Source organism: Lepus europaeus, chromosome 9 (assembly GCF_033115175.1).
Source record: "Lepus europaeus isolate LE1 chromosome 9, mLepTim1.pri, whole genome shotgun sequence".
Taxonomy (NCBI): Eukaryota; Metazoa; Chordata; class Mammalia; order Lagomorpha; family Leporidae; genus Lepus; species Lepus europaeus.
Window position 1 is genome coordinate 10897778 of NC_084835.1, and position 14751 is coordinate 10912528.

At 44.0% G+C, this 14751-nt stretch overlaps 1 protein-coding gene across 1 annotated transcript in view; it reads right to left on the reverse strand.

The window, feature by feature from the left end:
* The window catches only part of LOC133766423 (uncharacterized protein C3orf20-like), a 61436-nt gene that overhangs the window by 36537 nt on the left and 10148 nt on the right, over nt 1–14751 (reverse strand). The window contains exons 3-5 of the mRNA XM_062200086.1: nt 8470–8589; nt 7155–7287; nt 5861–6145 (exon numbers count right to left, since the gene is read on the reverse strand). Coding sequence (XP_062056070.1) covers nt 5861–6145; nt 7155–7287; nt 8470–8589 — 538 coding nt within the window. The remainder of the gene's footprint in view (nt 1–5860; nt 6146–7154; nt 7288–8469; nt 8590–14751) is intronic.

The following is a 14751-nucleotide window of genomic DNA, read 5'->3' on the forward strand; positions in this document are numbered from 1 at the left end:
TCTCTTTGATTCCTTTTTCTTGCCTAATGACTCTAGCTAAAATTTCCAGAACTATACTGAAAGGCAATGTTGGAGGGGCATTCTTATCTGGTTCTGGATTTTAATGGAAATGCTTCCAATTTTTGCCCTATTTAATATGATACTAGCTGTGGGTCTGTTATATATTGCTTTGATTATGTTAAGGAATGTTCCTACTACCTACAATTTGCTTAATGTTCTTATCATGAAAGGATGTTATACTTTACCAAAACGCTTTCACTCCATCTACTGAGATAATTGTATGGTCATTATTCTTCAATTTTTAAATGTGATATATCACATTAAGATATTTCTGTATGTGAAACCATCCTTGCATACCAGGGATAAATCCCACTTGGTCTGAGTGAATTATCTTGCTGATGCATTGTTGGATTCAATTAGCCAGTATTTTGCTGAAGATTTTTGCACCTATGTTCATCATGTTGGTCGATAGTTCTTCTTGTTATATCATTTTCTGGTTTTGGAATTAAGGTGATGCTGGCCTCATATAAGGAGTTTGGGAAGATTCCCTCCCTTTTAATTGTTTTGAGTAGTTTGAGAAGAATTGAAATTAGTTCTTTAAAAGCTTGACAGAATTCAGCAGTGAATCCATCTGGTCCTGGGCTTTTCCTTTCCGGGAATGCCTTTATTACTGATTCAAACTCTGTCTTGTTATTGGACTATTTAAGTTTTCTATGTCTTCATGATTCAATTTTGATAAACTGTATATTCCAGAAATATATCCACTTCTTCTAGATTTTCCATTTTGTTGGCATACAGCTGTTTGCAATAATTTCTCATTATTCTTTTTATTGCTGTGGTATCTGCTCTAACATTTTTTTTTATTTTCATTTTTGACAGGCAGAGTGGACAGTAGAGGGAGACAGAGAGAAAGGTCTTCCTTTTGCCGTTGGTTCACCCTCCAATGGCCCCCGCGGTAGGCGCGCTGCGGCCGGCGCACCGCGCTGATCCGATGGCAGGAGCCAGGTGCTTCTCCTGGTCTCCCATGGGGTGCAGGGCCCAAGCACTTGGGCCATCCTCCACTGCACTCCCTGGCCACAGCAGAGAGCTGGCCTGGAAGAGGGGCAACCGGGACAGGATCAGTGCCCTGACCGGGACTAGAACCCGGTGTGCCGGCACCGCAAGGTGGAGGATTAGCCTACTGAGCCGCGGCGCCGGCTTGCTCTAACATTTTTAAATAATTTATTTTATGCCTTTCTAACTTCTTGATGTAGGTACGAATTGCTATAAACTTATCTCTTAATACTGCTTTGCTGTATCCCATAAGTTTTGATATGCTGTGTTGTCATATTCATTCATTTCCAGTAATTTTTTTGTTTTCCTTTTGATTTCTTCTATGACCGACTATTCATTCAGGAGCATGTTTTCAGTCTCAATGTGTTTGCATATTTTCTAGATATTCTTAAGTTGTTAATTTCTAGCTTCATTCCATTGTGGTCAGAAAAGATGCATGGTACTATTTCAATTTTTTAAATTTGTTTAGACTTGATTTATGGCCTAGCATATGGTATATCCTAGAGAAAGTCCATATTCTGATAAAAAGAATATGTCTTCTGCAGCTGAGACATTAAAAGTTCTGTATATATTGCCAGTGCCGCGGCTTACCAGGCTAATCCTCCGCCTTGCGGCGCCGGCACACCAGGTTCTAGTCCCAGTCGGGGCGCCGGATTCTGTCCCAGTTGCCCCTCTTCCAGGCCAGCTCTCTGCTATGGCCCAGGAAGGCAGTGGAGGATGGCCCAAGTCCTTGGGCCCTGCACCCCATGGGAGACCAGGAGAAGCACCTGGCTCCTGGCTTCAGATCAGCGTGGTGTGCCGGCTGCAGCACACCAGCCGCGGTGGCCATTGGAGGGTGAACCAACGGCAAAGGAAGACCTTTCTCTCTATCTCTCTCTCACTATCCACTCTGCCTGTCAAAAAAAAAAAAGTTCTGTATATATTAATTAGGTTCATTTGGCCCATAGTGCAGATTAGCTCTGTTGTTTCTTTACTGATTTTTTGTATAGTTGATCTGTCCATTGATGAAAGTGGTGTGTAAGCCCCCCCGCCATTACTATATTGGAGTTTATGTCTCCTTTAGATCCATTAACATTTGTTTTAAATAGCCAGGCACACTGGGTGCATATTCATTTACTTTAGTCACATCTCATCTTCCTGTTGAGTTTATCCCTTAATCATTACATAATACCTTTGTCTCTTTAACAGTTTTTGTGTTAAAGACTAATTTGTCTGATATTGGGATGTCTACTCCTGCTCTTTTTTGCTTTCCATTAGCATGGAATATCTTTTTCTATCTTTTCACTTTTAACCTTTGTGTATCTTTGTTGCTGAAGTGTATTTCTTGCAGGCAGCAAATAGGGGTTTTGTTTTTTAATCCATTTGTCCAGTCTGTATCTTTTAATTGGATAATTTAGGCCATTTACATTCTTATTATTGATAAGTAATGACTTGGTCTTGCCATTTTTCCCAAATATTCCTATTGTTTATCTTGGATTTCCTTTGTACTTTTACAAGGGAATTTTTATGTCTTCAGATTCTTTCATAATGTTGACTATATTTCTGTTTCTGTGTGCAGCACATCTTTGAGTATCATTTAAGGCTGGTTGAATGGTGAAAAATTCTTTCAGTATCTGTTTTGGAGATCTTTATTTCATTTTCATTTATAAATGAGAAATTTGCAGGGTATCCTGGGTTCAGTTTTTTCTCTTTTAGGACTTGTACTATGTCTCTTCAATCTCTCCTAGCCTATAGAGTTTCTGATGAGAAATCAGCTAATTGGAGATCCTCTGAAGATAATCTGGCATTTCTTTCATACACATTACAGAATCTTTGTTTTAATGTTGAAAGTTTAACTATAATATGTTATTGTGAAGATATTTTCTGGTCATGTCTATTAGTTCTATGCAATTCCTGTACTTGGATGTCCATCTCACCAAATTAGGGAAGTTTTCTCCTATTATTTCACTGAATAGGCCTTCAAATTCATTCTCTCTTTCCACACATTCAGGAACTCCTCAGACCTGTATGTTAGATCATTTGATGGTATCTCATAAATCTCAAACACTATTTCAGTTTTTTCTAATTGTTCCTTCTTCCCTCCTCCTTCTCTGTATGACATATTTCCAAAGAGTTGTCTTCCAGCTTGGATATTCTTTCTTCTGCTTCACCAAATCTGTTGTTAAGACTTTCCATTGTATTTTTTAATTTGACACATAAATTTTTCATTACCAATATTTCAGTTTGAATTCTCTTCAATGTCCCTATCTCCCAGCAAAATTTTTCAGCCAGGTTGTGCATGGATCTCTTTAACTCACGAATTTGCCTCTCATTGTTTTTGATTAACATTTCGATCACTCTTTTAAAGTCCTTTCAGGTATTTCATCAATCCCTTAATCTTTCACATACTAATATTGTTGAAGTATTGTTGTGTTCCTTTGGGAGAATTGTACTGTCTTCTTGTTCAAGTTTCTGTTTCTGTTTATTTAAGGCATTTGTGGAACCACTTGTTGGTTTTCTCCTCTTGATGGCTATTACCTTTGAAATATGCCTCTATGGCTTAGTGGAGTGTCTACTCTGTCAGTGAATATTCAGAGGTGTGTGCTGGGTGGGGACAGGGAGCTCTGGTCAGTGCTTGGAGGGTGGTGCAAGAGTCCAGGGTGACAACCAGGTTGGGCATGGTAGATCTCTTCTCTGGTCAGCTGGTGGGAGAGTATGATCATATTGGCTGGTGTGATCAGTGATTCAGCTCCTCTCTGCCAAGGTGATCAATGCCTGGGGCAAGTCCACAGTGGCTACACAACACACCCATGCAGGTGCCTGAACTGCACAAAGGATCTGTGCATTTCTCAATGTGAGCACAGAACCCTTTGCAATGACACCCACCCCCACCCCATCCACAGACTCCTCTTCACTTCTAAGATGGTGTCTCCTCCTAAATGATTCTGATGCTAGTAGTTTGGAACAGAGATGCACTGCCTGACTTTTTGATGCCAAGTATGGCAAAGCAGCTTCCCTGCTCCAAGTCTGACAGGCACTCTGAGCCTCTAAAGCCAGCCACAGTTATTTCCCAATAAAATCCCCTAGTCATGTTCACATGAGTCTCAGTAGCCTGTACTGAGTAGGATAGCATTCTCAGTAGGATAGCATTCCTCTTTGTTAGTTGCTGGGAGCAGCTGGGAAGTAGGCAATGTGCTCTCCATTCACAAGGTTGGAGATGGGCACCCTGCCCACTGCTAGCACTCTGGTTGGGACTGAAAGTCAGCATGGTCTGCAAGATTCTCCCTCAGGCAAAGTCAGCAGTGACATGGGTTGCCACAGACTCCTCTCACTTCTAAGACGGTGTTTCCTCCTAAATGATTCTGATGCTAGTAGTTTGGAACAGAGATGCACTGCCTGACTTTTTGATGCCAAGTATGGCCCTCTGCAGGAGCAGGGCAGGGGAAGGAAGCAAGGCAGCTTACCTGCTCCAAGTCTGACAGTTGCTCAGAGCTCAGGAAGCTCCCCAGGCTGAGGTAAAAGTTAGTGGGTGACTGGAATTCCCTGTCAACTGTAACTGTGAGTGGTGGAGTATGCAGCAATTTCTTCCTACCTTGACATAGTATGATGGTGGCTCACAGCGGTGTCTCTTTCTTCTCTCCTCTTGTCCCATGGAGTCTTCGTTGTTGTTGTTTTTTTTTTTTTATTTCTCCAACAAAAATTTCCATCAGACTCCTGGAAATATGGTCCTTCCTTTGGTCTTTTCATATCCCAGAGAAACTGTTAGTGTGGCTATCCCCTGTTCGGACATCTTGGACCTTCCCAGAACTTCTCCTTTAAGATCTCTGAGTCCAGCTTCCTCGCCTTATAATCAAGACAAGTGAGGCACAGAGATCAAGGGATTAGTACAGTATCCCCAAGAACTGTTCCCAGCTCCTTGGGATTCCAAAAGAGAAAATGTATTCACTGACAGGATGTGATCTTCATTGGCCCATGAGTCAGAATGCCAATAGTAATGCAGCAAAAGTTTGGGGTTGCAACCTCCAGCAGGGCCTTGGAATTCAGGGATAAGTGAGAGAACAAAGATTCCAGCAGGCTGAGGTGTTGTGACCTGATCATACACTAACTCATTCCTATCCCTGGACCCCTAATAGAAACCTAATTCATAGATGCAGCTTCCTGAGGAGCTCAGGGAGATCACCCTATTAAATGCAGTGAAGAATCAGAAAAGCAGGGAGAGGAAAACCCACAAGCCATCAGCAGCAGCAGCTGTGTTCAGTGTGCGAGGACGCACTGGAAGCAGGGCTGAGAAGAGCATAATGAATGGATCCATTTCCCATCAGACAAATAATAAGACTTCTTTGACAGGGTCATTCAATTCCAAACTCCCAGAATTAAAGAAGAAGGCAAACAAAGCAAGGAGGCCACCACTGCTGGCCAAGCCTAGCAGGGAGGCTTCACCCCAATGAAAGCTGAGACAGCTGACAGAAGGATGAAGATCCCACAATATCTAGGGCATCATTACCACCTCACCTGGGCTGAGGAAGAAATTTTCATTATATTTACCTTTAAAGATAGGAATGATGGCCATATTTCCAGCCTGCATTGACAAGACTCTGACAGGCAGCTGGGGTGTGGTATATTCATGTTGATCTGAATTGAACTGGAGACTTGAAACTTGGTACTCCATCTTTGACCCTCCTGATTCTAACCTGGACAAACTCTTAACACCCTGGAGGTTCCACCACCAAGCTTCTCAATCAATGGAAAAGCCCAAGGAAATCCTTATGCTGTTACAAGCCCCAGCATTCCGTGGGGCAGGGTTGCAGCCACTGACACAAAAGGATACTACACGAAGGAGGACCCGTCGTAGAAGGTGTAATGCAACTTAATGGGCTTCTTGGGCACCTTCTGCTTTTGAGGATTTCGTCTGCATTGAGCACGGTGGGTGGAAGGCTGGTGAGGGGCAGGACTGGCGGTGTGAGCACCGGAGGCCTGAAGGTGATGGGAATTCGGGACCTGTGAGTCCAATTTGGGGGTCGACCCTGGCTGAGAGGGTATCTTTGTCCCGTAGTTGCGGACAATCATGGGGTAGGAGATATTCCTCCCTTTCCAGGAGGCCCGTTCAGCTTCTCTGCAGGGGAGGAGATCAATATATCTGTCACCTACTGGCTGCACTCCCCAGGGAGCTCTCCACAGACCCTCCCCATCCCCCACAAGTCCCACCTCATTCCCTGCTCCCCAGAGTTTGTGTCCCCACTCTATCCTCCCTCATCCTTAAATGTAGCACTTAAAGGAAGAACTCAGGCTGTTCCAGGACCTGACTGCTTTCTTGACTGTGGTGGTAAGGACTAAGGAGTGGGCCTGTGTGCAGACAGGGTCTGGGAGAACTGGAGACTTTGCTCAACCCCTAGTCCTGAGCTTCCAGAGCAAGAAAGCCTCCTTCTGGAATGATACAGGAGGCCAGCTAAGTGGCTGCCCATGACCATGCTGTGGCCCAGTAACCCCTCAGCAAACATATTTGACTTATCTGAATGGGTTATTAAATGTGAATATATTTCTAAATACTTTAGGGTCTGGGCCCTTGGAAAACCTATAAAATCATAAATACCATTAATCATCTATGTCTCTTTTTATTTTGTTGGAGGAAGCAGAAGAGGTGTTTTTTTTTTTTCTTTTGTAGTAGAACACATGACAAATGAGGTTAAGAAATTAATCCTCAGGACACAATGGCTACAAATTTTAAGGAGCCACACAAAGGCACATCACTGGTGAAGCAGCATATTGTGGAGATGAAGGGCTTTGGTGTGAGGCCTGGAGAACTGAGTGAGCTCAATTAACTCCTCATCTACCCTCCTGCCTGGGCCGCCTCTATTTTCTTATCTGCAAAATGGGCATCTTTACTGCCTTCCTGCTGTGATTGCAGCCAGGTCATAATGAAGCCACAGATAGGAGGGTGAGACTGTAAGAACAGGAACATGTGTGCATGCAAGGGATGTCACTCCTGAGGCTACCACAGGCAGTACCAAGTGACTCCTGGCAGGGTCAACATGCTTCCCCCATTACCCCTTGGGACTCTCAGCCAGGAGTGGGGCTGAGAATCCCTGCCCTCTTCCCACCCCTCAACCTCCACCACTGCTTACATGTCGCGACATAATTTCTTCAGTTTTTCCCTGGCCTCTGGGCAAGGGTCCCTGAACTCCACGTCAGGAGATGCTGCTACTCCTTGAGGAAGTGATGTAAAGACATCTTGTAAAGCTTTAGACTTGCCTGTAGCTGGAGAGAAAGAGTTTAGAGAGGAAAAAAAGAGGTTAGAGAGGGGTTGCAGAAAATGGTTTCTCAAAATGTCCTGCTCACTGGTGGCAGGGGCCAGGAAGAGCCCAGGAGCAGCATCCCCTGAACATCACAGTAACATAGCGGGGGGGGGGGGGGGGGATGTGTGCTCCTCAGGGACAGGAATCGGGGGCTGGCCACTTGCAGAACAGATATCATGCTGTGAGTCAACCCTTAAGGACATGTCAGGGACCGGCTAGTGCAGAGGGGTGAGATGGTCAGGGAGTGAAAAGAAGGAGTAACAATGACAGCCACCTAAGTGGTGGCCAGATGGGGGCACACCGAGACCCCACACGACTACACCCCCTTTTACCAGAAGGAGAGTGAGGCCCAAGGAAGGCGCATCACGAGGCCAGCCAGGACAGGGCTAGGAAACATCCATGCTTCTCAACCTCCAGCCTTACCTGCGGCATCTGTGGGAATCAATGGGACAGTCTGAGTGCTGCCACCTGCCCTCCCCCTCCCTCCGCACCTTTGCCAGCACCATTCTCCCCTCCCTACCCTGGCCATCCTCCCACCCTGTCCTCGCAGCCCACCAGGGAGGTCTGCTCTCCACAGCCCTGGCTCCTCTGCTCTGCCCTGAAGCTGCTAGTTGCACACTTGCTGTCCTGTTAGCTCCCATCTGCCACCATCCTGTCCCATGAGTGTGCCTTCCCTCTGTTTGCTGCCCTCACACACTAGTCCCATCAGGGACACACAAACGAGTCTGTTCATTTTGGCATCCAGGTACCTCTGTTCAGATCTGTGGTGCCCCACTTGTGTGGGACTGGACAAGGTGTCCCTAAACAGATGAGTTGGGGTTGGGATCCACTAGAGGAGGGAACATGGAGGTGGAGTGGGGGTGCGGTGCCAGGGGAGGGGAACTGCTTTTCAGGGAATGGACGACATGGTCGCATTCAAACGGTGAGACCATGCAGCACTGGGAGCTCCACGACTGCTCTGAGACAATCTGTCCATCACTGCTGGGTCTCCACCAGGGCAGTTGTCTTGGATCCTCCTGACCAGGAAATCAAATCTAATGATCCAACAACCTACAGATGCTACACAGCAAACTTCTCATCTTCTATCCCACCTGCCTGTACTTCTAAAGGAGGGTAACGAGATCTTTCTGGAAACCATTTTCACCTATTTTCTTCTTGGCTTCCTTTCCAGTTGAGAGGCAAAAGCTCAGACAGGCTGTGGAAGGCTGGTAAGTCAGCTGGTAGGGAGAGTTCACTCCTATGGCAGAGTAGTTCACAGGGGAATCTGCAGAAAGACAGAGTGATTCTTCTTTCCATTTTTCAAAAGTAATTTTAATTTTTAAGTAAAAAATACAAAACAGACATCTGTTCTAGCCATATGATAGACCAGATATTCTAAATGACCTATTGTTACAAAACAACCAGATCCAGGAAGAATGTTTCTCAATACACAGTGGAAATCACATAAATTAAGGGAAATCTTTAAGATTCCCTTCTACAGTGTGCCTCCCACCCTCATATCTCATGAGGGAAATGACATCAAAGCAGGAACAAGAGGTGATATTATTCTAGAGGGAGATGCTGATATAACTGCTGATGAGCTCAAGAGAATAAATCTTTCTGCAGGAGGAATATTAAGAGTCATTCCTTTCCTCTTACCCAAGCCCCAAAAATCACATGGTTCTTATCAACTTATCAGTCTGTTGTAGAATCACACCATCTTCTGGAGAATCATTTGATTCCTGACTACTTACAAATTAAAATTTAGCACCTTCATCACTAATTGAAAATATTTTTAAAGATTTATTTATTTACTTGAGAGAGTTACAGAGAGAGAAAGAAGCACAGAGAGAGGTCTTCCATCCACTAGTTCACTCCCCAAATGGCCACAATAGCCTCAGCTGGGCTGATTCGAAGACAGGATCCAGGAGCCTCCTCCAGGTTTCCCACATGGGTGCAGGACCCCAAGGTCTTGAGCCATCTTCCACTGCTTTCCCAGGCCATAAGCAGAGAGCTGGGTCAGAAGTGGAGTAGCCAGGACTTGGACAGGTGCCAACATGGGATGCTGGCCCTGGAGGCAGATGCCCAACTCACTACACCACAGCTCCAGGCCTGAAAAATCTTTATTCTTACATAAATCTCACCAAGTCATTTGCTTCTTCTCTCAAATGTAGACATGTCATTCATTAGATGTGAAACCAATGAAGGCAAGGAGGTAACTGGGAAGGAGGAGTTGAAGTTCCAACCCCTGCAGCCCTGCCTGCTCTACTCAAATCTCCCATCCTGGTTTTCCATTCATCAGAAAACCATAGCTTCCATGAAACCCCTGCTCAGATGGAGTTTTGGCCAAATATAACATTCTTGCTGACTACATCCCAAAGATGACCTTTAGGTAATGGTTATAATAAAATTACCCTGGCTGACACTCCTACTCCAATCATACACCTGACACCATGACACTACAGAGAGTTCCAAAAGGGTAAATTCTGTCCCTTAGGAATATTCAATTAAGCCCCATCTCAGATACCTTCTCCTCTGCCTCCAGATCATATAAAAGGATGGCCTCAAACTTTGTTGAGTGCAGCTCATACTTGAGTGTGCCTGTACTCTTTCCTAAGTGTGTACTTTTGCTTTGCATGCAAATACAACCTATTCTTTTGCTAGCTTTTATTTATATCTTTTTTAAAATAAAATTTTGTTTTTTTGAAAGGCTGAGTTGGGGGAGGGGGGAGAAAGATAGGGAGAATGAATCTTCTTTCCACTGGTTTACTTCTCAGACGGCTGCAATGGCCAGGCCACACTACTTTCCCAGGTGTATTAGCAGGGAGCTGGATTGGAAGTGGGGCAGCCAGGACATGAACTACCACTCATATGGGATGCCATCATCATAGGTGTTGGCTTAACCTGCTGTGCCACAGTGTTGGCCCTTTTACCTACATCTTGTGCTTGAATTATTTCTTGTGTTGGAGACAAGAACCTGGACCCAGCTATCTCATGACAGCGTGACCCCAAACCCAATAAAAAGCCATTGTTAGAAAATGTTACTTTTCATCAAATGCAGAAATAAATGGGAAACTGGCCTTATGAATAGACAAAGTCTACAAGCAGAGACTACTCACTGGATGACAAAACATAAAAACAATCACATTTGCTAACAATCCAAATTTCATTTACTGAAATTACATTTTTTCCACATCTCTAGCACAACAGAAATAAGAATTAATAAGGGCCAATGCTGACAGAGATAGACTAAAAGCCATCAACTGTGCTGGTGTAGAGAAAAGCCACATAGAAAGTGTTATTTAGCAAGAGCTGTACACATATGTGAGATCCTCTGCCCCAGTAATCTCTCCCTTGGGAAATTAATCTTACTAAGTATTACAACATCAGTGGCGTGCATAAAGTTGCTTATTACACTAACAACAAAACCCATGGAAACCTAAGAATTTGAATAAACACAGAACATGAACAGTACAAGTCTACACCTTAAAAAAAGGCAATTACTAAAAGTATATATCCATACTGGAAATATTTTTAGTCTGCTGAGTGAAAGAAGCTACAAACAAACAAACAAATAAAAACTGCAACACTGCAAAAATATATATGTATGCAGTAAGATAAGAACCAGAAAGGAAAGTTCAAAAGTGAAAAACAGCTCCTATTTACGTAAAGGCAGAAAGACCATGCATTTTGTCTTGGTTGGGGTTTTTTAAGTTTTATTTAATAATATAGCCATCAGTTAAAAAGAAAGAAACATTTGGGGCTGGCGCCATGGCTCACTGGTTATCCTCCACCTGCAGCGCCAGCATCCCATATGGGCTCTGGGTTCTAGTCCCGGTTGCTCCTCTTCCAGTCCAGCTCTCTGCTGTGGCCCGGGAAGGCAGTGGAGGATGGCCCAAGCATTTGGGCTCCTGCACCCGCATGGGAGACCAGGAGGAAGCACATGGCTCCTGCCGGCCGTAGCAGCCATTTGGGGGGTAAACCAACGGAAGGAAGACCTTTCTCTCTGTCTCTCTCTCTCTCACTGTCTATAACTCTACCTGTCAAATAAAAAAAAAAAAAAAAAGAAACATTTAAGATTTTTTTGGTGACAAGCAGTAGGCAATAGGAAAGGGCAAGACATAGGAAATAGTCTTCTTATTTTAGAAACAACACCCTAGCAAAGAGTATACCGTGATTACAGTTTTAATAGAAGTGACAGCTTTGGTCTATCTAATACAGAAGAGAGTCCTGACAAACACAAATCATACAAGATAAATCATCACAGTGTGAGTCCTCTTTTTACTCCCCCAGCAGAATTATCTATTTAAAATCCTTCTGGGATGATGAGTGCTTCTCCCAGAGAAATGGGTTACTCCTTAATTTGTGTTCTGCTGTTGTCATTTTTTGTCAAGCTCTAGGCTTGCTTAGAGAGAGGAGTGTGGACACCAGAAGTGTCAACAAATGGGAGAGATTTCCCGGCGGTGGGATGCAGAGCTCTCCATCTCAGCTCTCCACTGATACAGCAGGATGCAGAAATCATCCAATGGCTTCCAGAGTTCAGCTCCACTTTCCCCACCAAGAGGAGACCTTCACTAGACAAATCACAACCCAGGGACGCCCAAAATCTCCACACATGGAGGTGAGAGCTCTCCTCCTGAGAGGACACTTAAACACTAAGACGCAGTGCGAATGGGGAGCTCCACTTTTCCTTCAAAGCAGTAAGACACAACATAGTCCTCCCTCAGTAATTGTAGAGTTTGGTTTCAAAACCTCCAGTCTCCCCCACCCAGATACCAAACCCTCTCATATACTTTCTTTAAAGAAAAAAAAAGATTTATTTATTTAGTTGAAAGGCAGAGTTACAGAGAGGCAGAGAGACAAAAGTCTTCTATCCACTGGTTCACTCCCTAAATGGCCATAATAACTGGAGCTGCGCCAATCTGAAGCCAGGAGCCAGGAGCCAGAAGCTTCTTCCAGGACTCCCACGCAAGTGCACAAGCCCTACTATGTGGACAATCTTCTAATGCTTTCCCAGGCCATAGCAGAGAGCTGGATTGGAAGAGGAGCAACTGGACTAGAACTGGTACCCATGTGGGATGCCAGCACTGCAGGCGCAGGCTTAGCCCACTGCACCACAGCACTGCCCCCACCATATACTTTCAACCATCTAGATTACCTGTAATGCCTTATATAATGTAAATGGTGTGTAGTTGTTATAAAGAAACAATGTAAGTGGAAACAATGTATAACAATTTATAAATAAAAAATATAAGAAACAATGACAAGGGGAAAGAGTCTGTACATGTTTAGCACAGATTCAATTCTTCCTCCAATATTTTCAACCTGTAGTTGGTTGGTTGTGCAGATGTGGAACCCAAAGGACGTGGAGGGCCGACTATGCAGGTGGGAGAGCTGATGAGCAGGCGTGAGGGCTGACGCACTGGGCTGGGGCTCCCGTGACACCTCAGACTCATACTCACGCACCACCCCTTTAAGAGCTTAGATCTCCAAGCTCTGAAGCAGAATGCAAGGTATGGGACCCAGCACGTGCTGATCACCTTCTGCACAAATCAGTGCAGCACACTGCAGAACGTGGGGGATCAGCACCGGCTGATCCAGCACAAACGGACACAGAGTAAATCCCCGTAACAGAAACCTCATTTCACTCTAAATTCTTTGTAGGGGTGGAGGTGGGGGTTGAATGAGGAGTTGTTTTGACTAGAACTTTTTATCAGAACCAGAAAGCACAAAATTTATCAAAATAACTTTATCTTTCATTTAAAGATTTGTTTATTTATTTGAAAGTCAAAGTTTCAGAGAACGAGAGGTAGAGGCAGGAAGAGAGGGAGGAATCTTCCATCTGCTGCTTCACTCCCCAAATAGCCACAGTGGCCAACACTGGGCCAGATGGAAGCCAGGGGCCAGGAGTTTCATCTGTGTCTCCCAGGTGGGCGCAAAAGCCCAATCAATTGGGCCATCTTCCACTGCCTTCCTATACACGTTAGCAGGGAGCTTGATTTAAAGTGGATAAACCAGGAATTGAACTGGCACCAATATGGGCTGTGAGCACCGCAGGCAGCAGCTTTACCCACTGTGCCACAGCACTAGTCCCCCTTCTTTCATCTTATGAGGGGTCTTCAAAAAGTTCATGGGGGATGTGCATTTTAAATTCCACCTATACTAACATTTTGAACTATCTTAATAGTATATATATTTATTGATATTGTCAATATACACAATAATTATAAAGGAAATAAAAACATCGATTTTTTTGAGGCAGTGTGATTTTCTTTTTCCTTGAATAACTGTAGGATGGCTGTACAACATGAATGACTGATGTTTGTTTCTGGTTCAAGAGCATTATAGCTTTTTATTATTAAGCCTTTAATACTCCAAACATCCTTTCTCCAGGAGGTCTTCATCCTAGATGATCTTCCCTTCCTTGGGAGTTAACTGGTTTCATGCCCTGCATCAGGCATCAGTGTCATTACACAGGAATCCAGCAGCTCTCCAACTCTGCTTTCAATGACTTCATGAAATCCCACACTGGGGCCGGCACTGTGGAGTAGCAGGTAAAGCTGCCGCCCAAAGTGCCAGCATACCATATGGGTGCCAGTTCGAGTCCTGGCTATTCCACTTCCAATCCAGCTCTCTGCTATGGCCTGGGAAAGCAGTAGAAGATGGCCCAAGTCCTTGGGCCCCTGCACCCACGTGGGAGACCTGGAAGAAACTCCTGGCTCTTGGCTTCGGTTCGGGCAGCTCTGGCCATTGTGGCCATCTGGAGAGGGAACCAGTGTATGGAAGGCCTCTTTTTCTCTCTTTGACTCTGCCTTTCTGTAATTATTTCAAATAAATAAATAAATAAATCTTTTTTAAAAATCCCATATTTTTCTAAGATCTGCCTTTTTACTATGCAATTTACTTGTACTGCGTGTGTATATTATTACCAATTAAACTCTGATCATCACAAGCCTGGAAAATATACTGACTTGAGAGACAGGGAACCATGTTAGATGAAGTGATGACTAAGATGATTTTAAAAGTGACACCAAGTGGTTGTTTAAAATAATTATTTTATGCTTTTCTAGAAAACCTCCTAATGGTGAGTACTTTAAGGCATTCAAAGTGAACAATTACATAGCCACAAGATTATGATATAAAACATCACACAGGGGAAAACACTTAACTTGATTTTTTAAAAAATAGGACTAATGATTTGAATTTATACTCCTTAAAAGAAGACATACAAATGGCCAATAGTATATGAACAAAGTACTAAATGTACTATCAGAAAAATGCAAATCCTCAATAAAATTCTGGCCAATAGAATGCAACAACACATCAGAAAGATCATGCACCCACACCAAGTGGGATTTATCCCTGGTATGCAGGGATGGTTCAACATTCGCAAATCAATCAATGTAATACACCACATTAACAAACTGCAGAAGAAAAACCATATGAT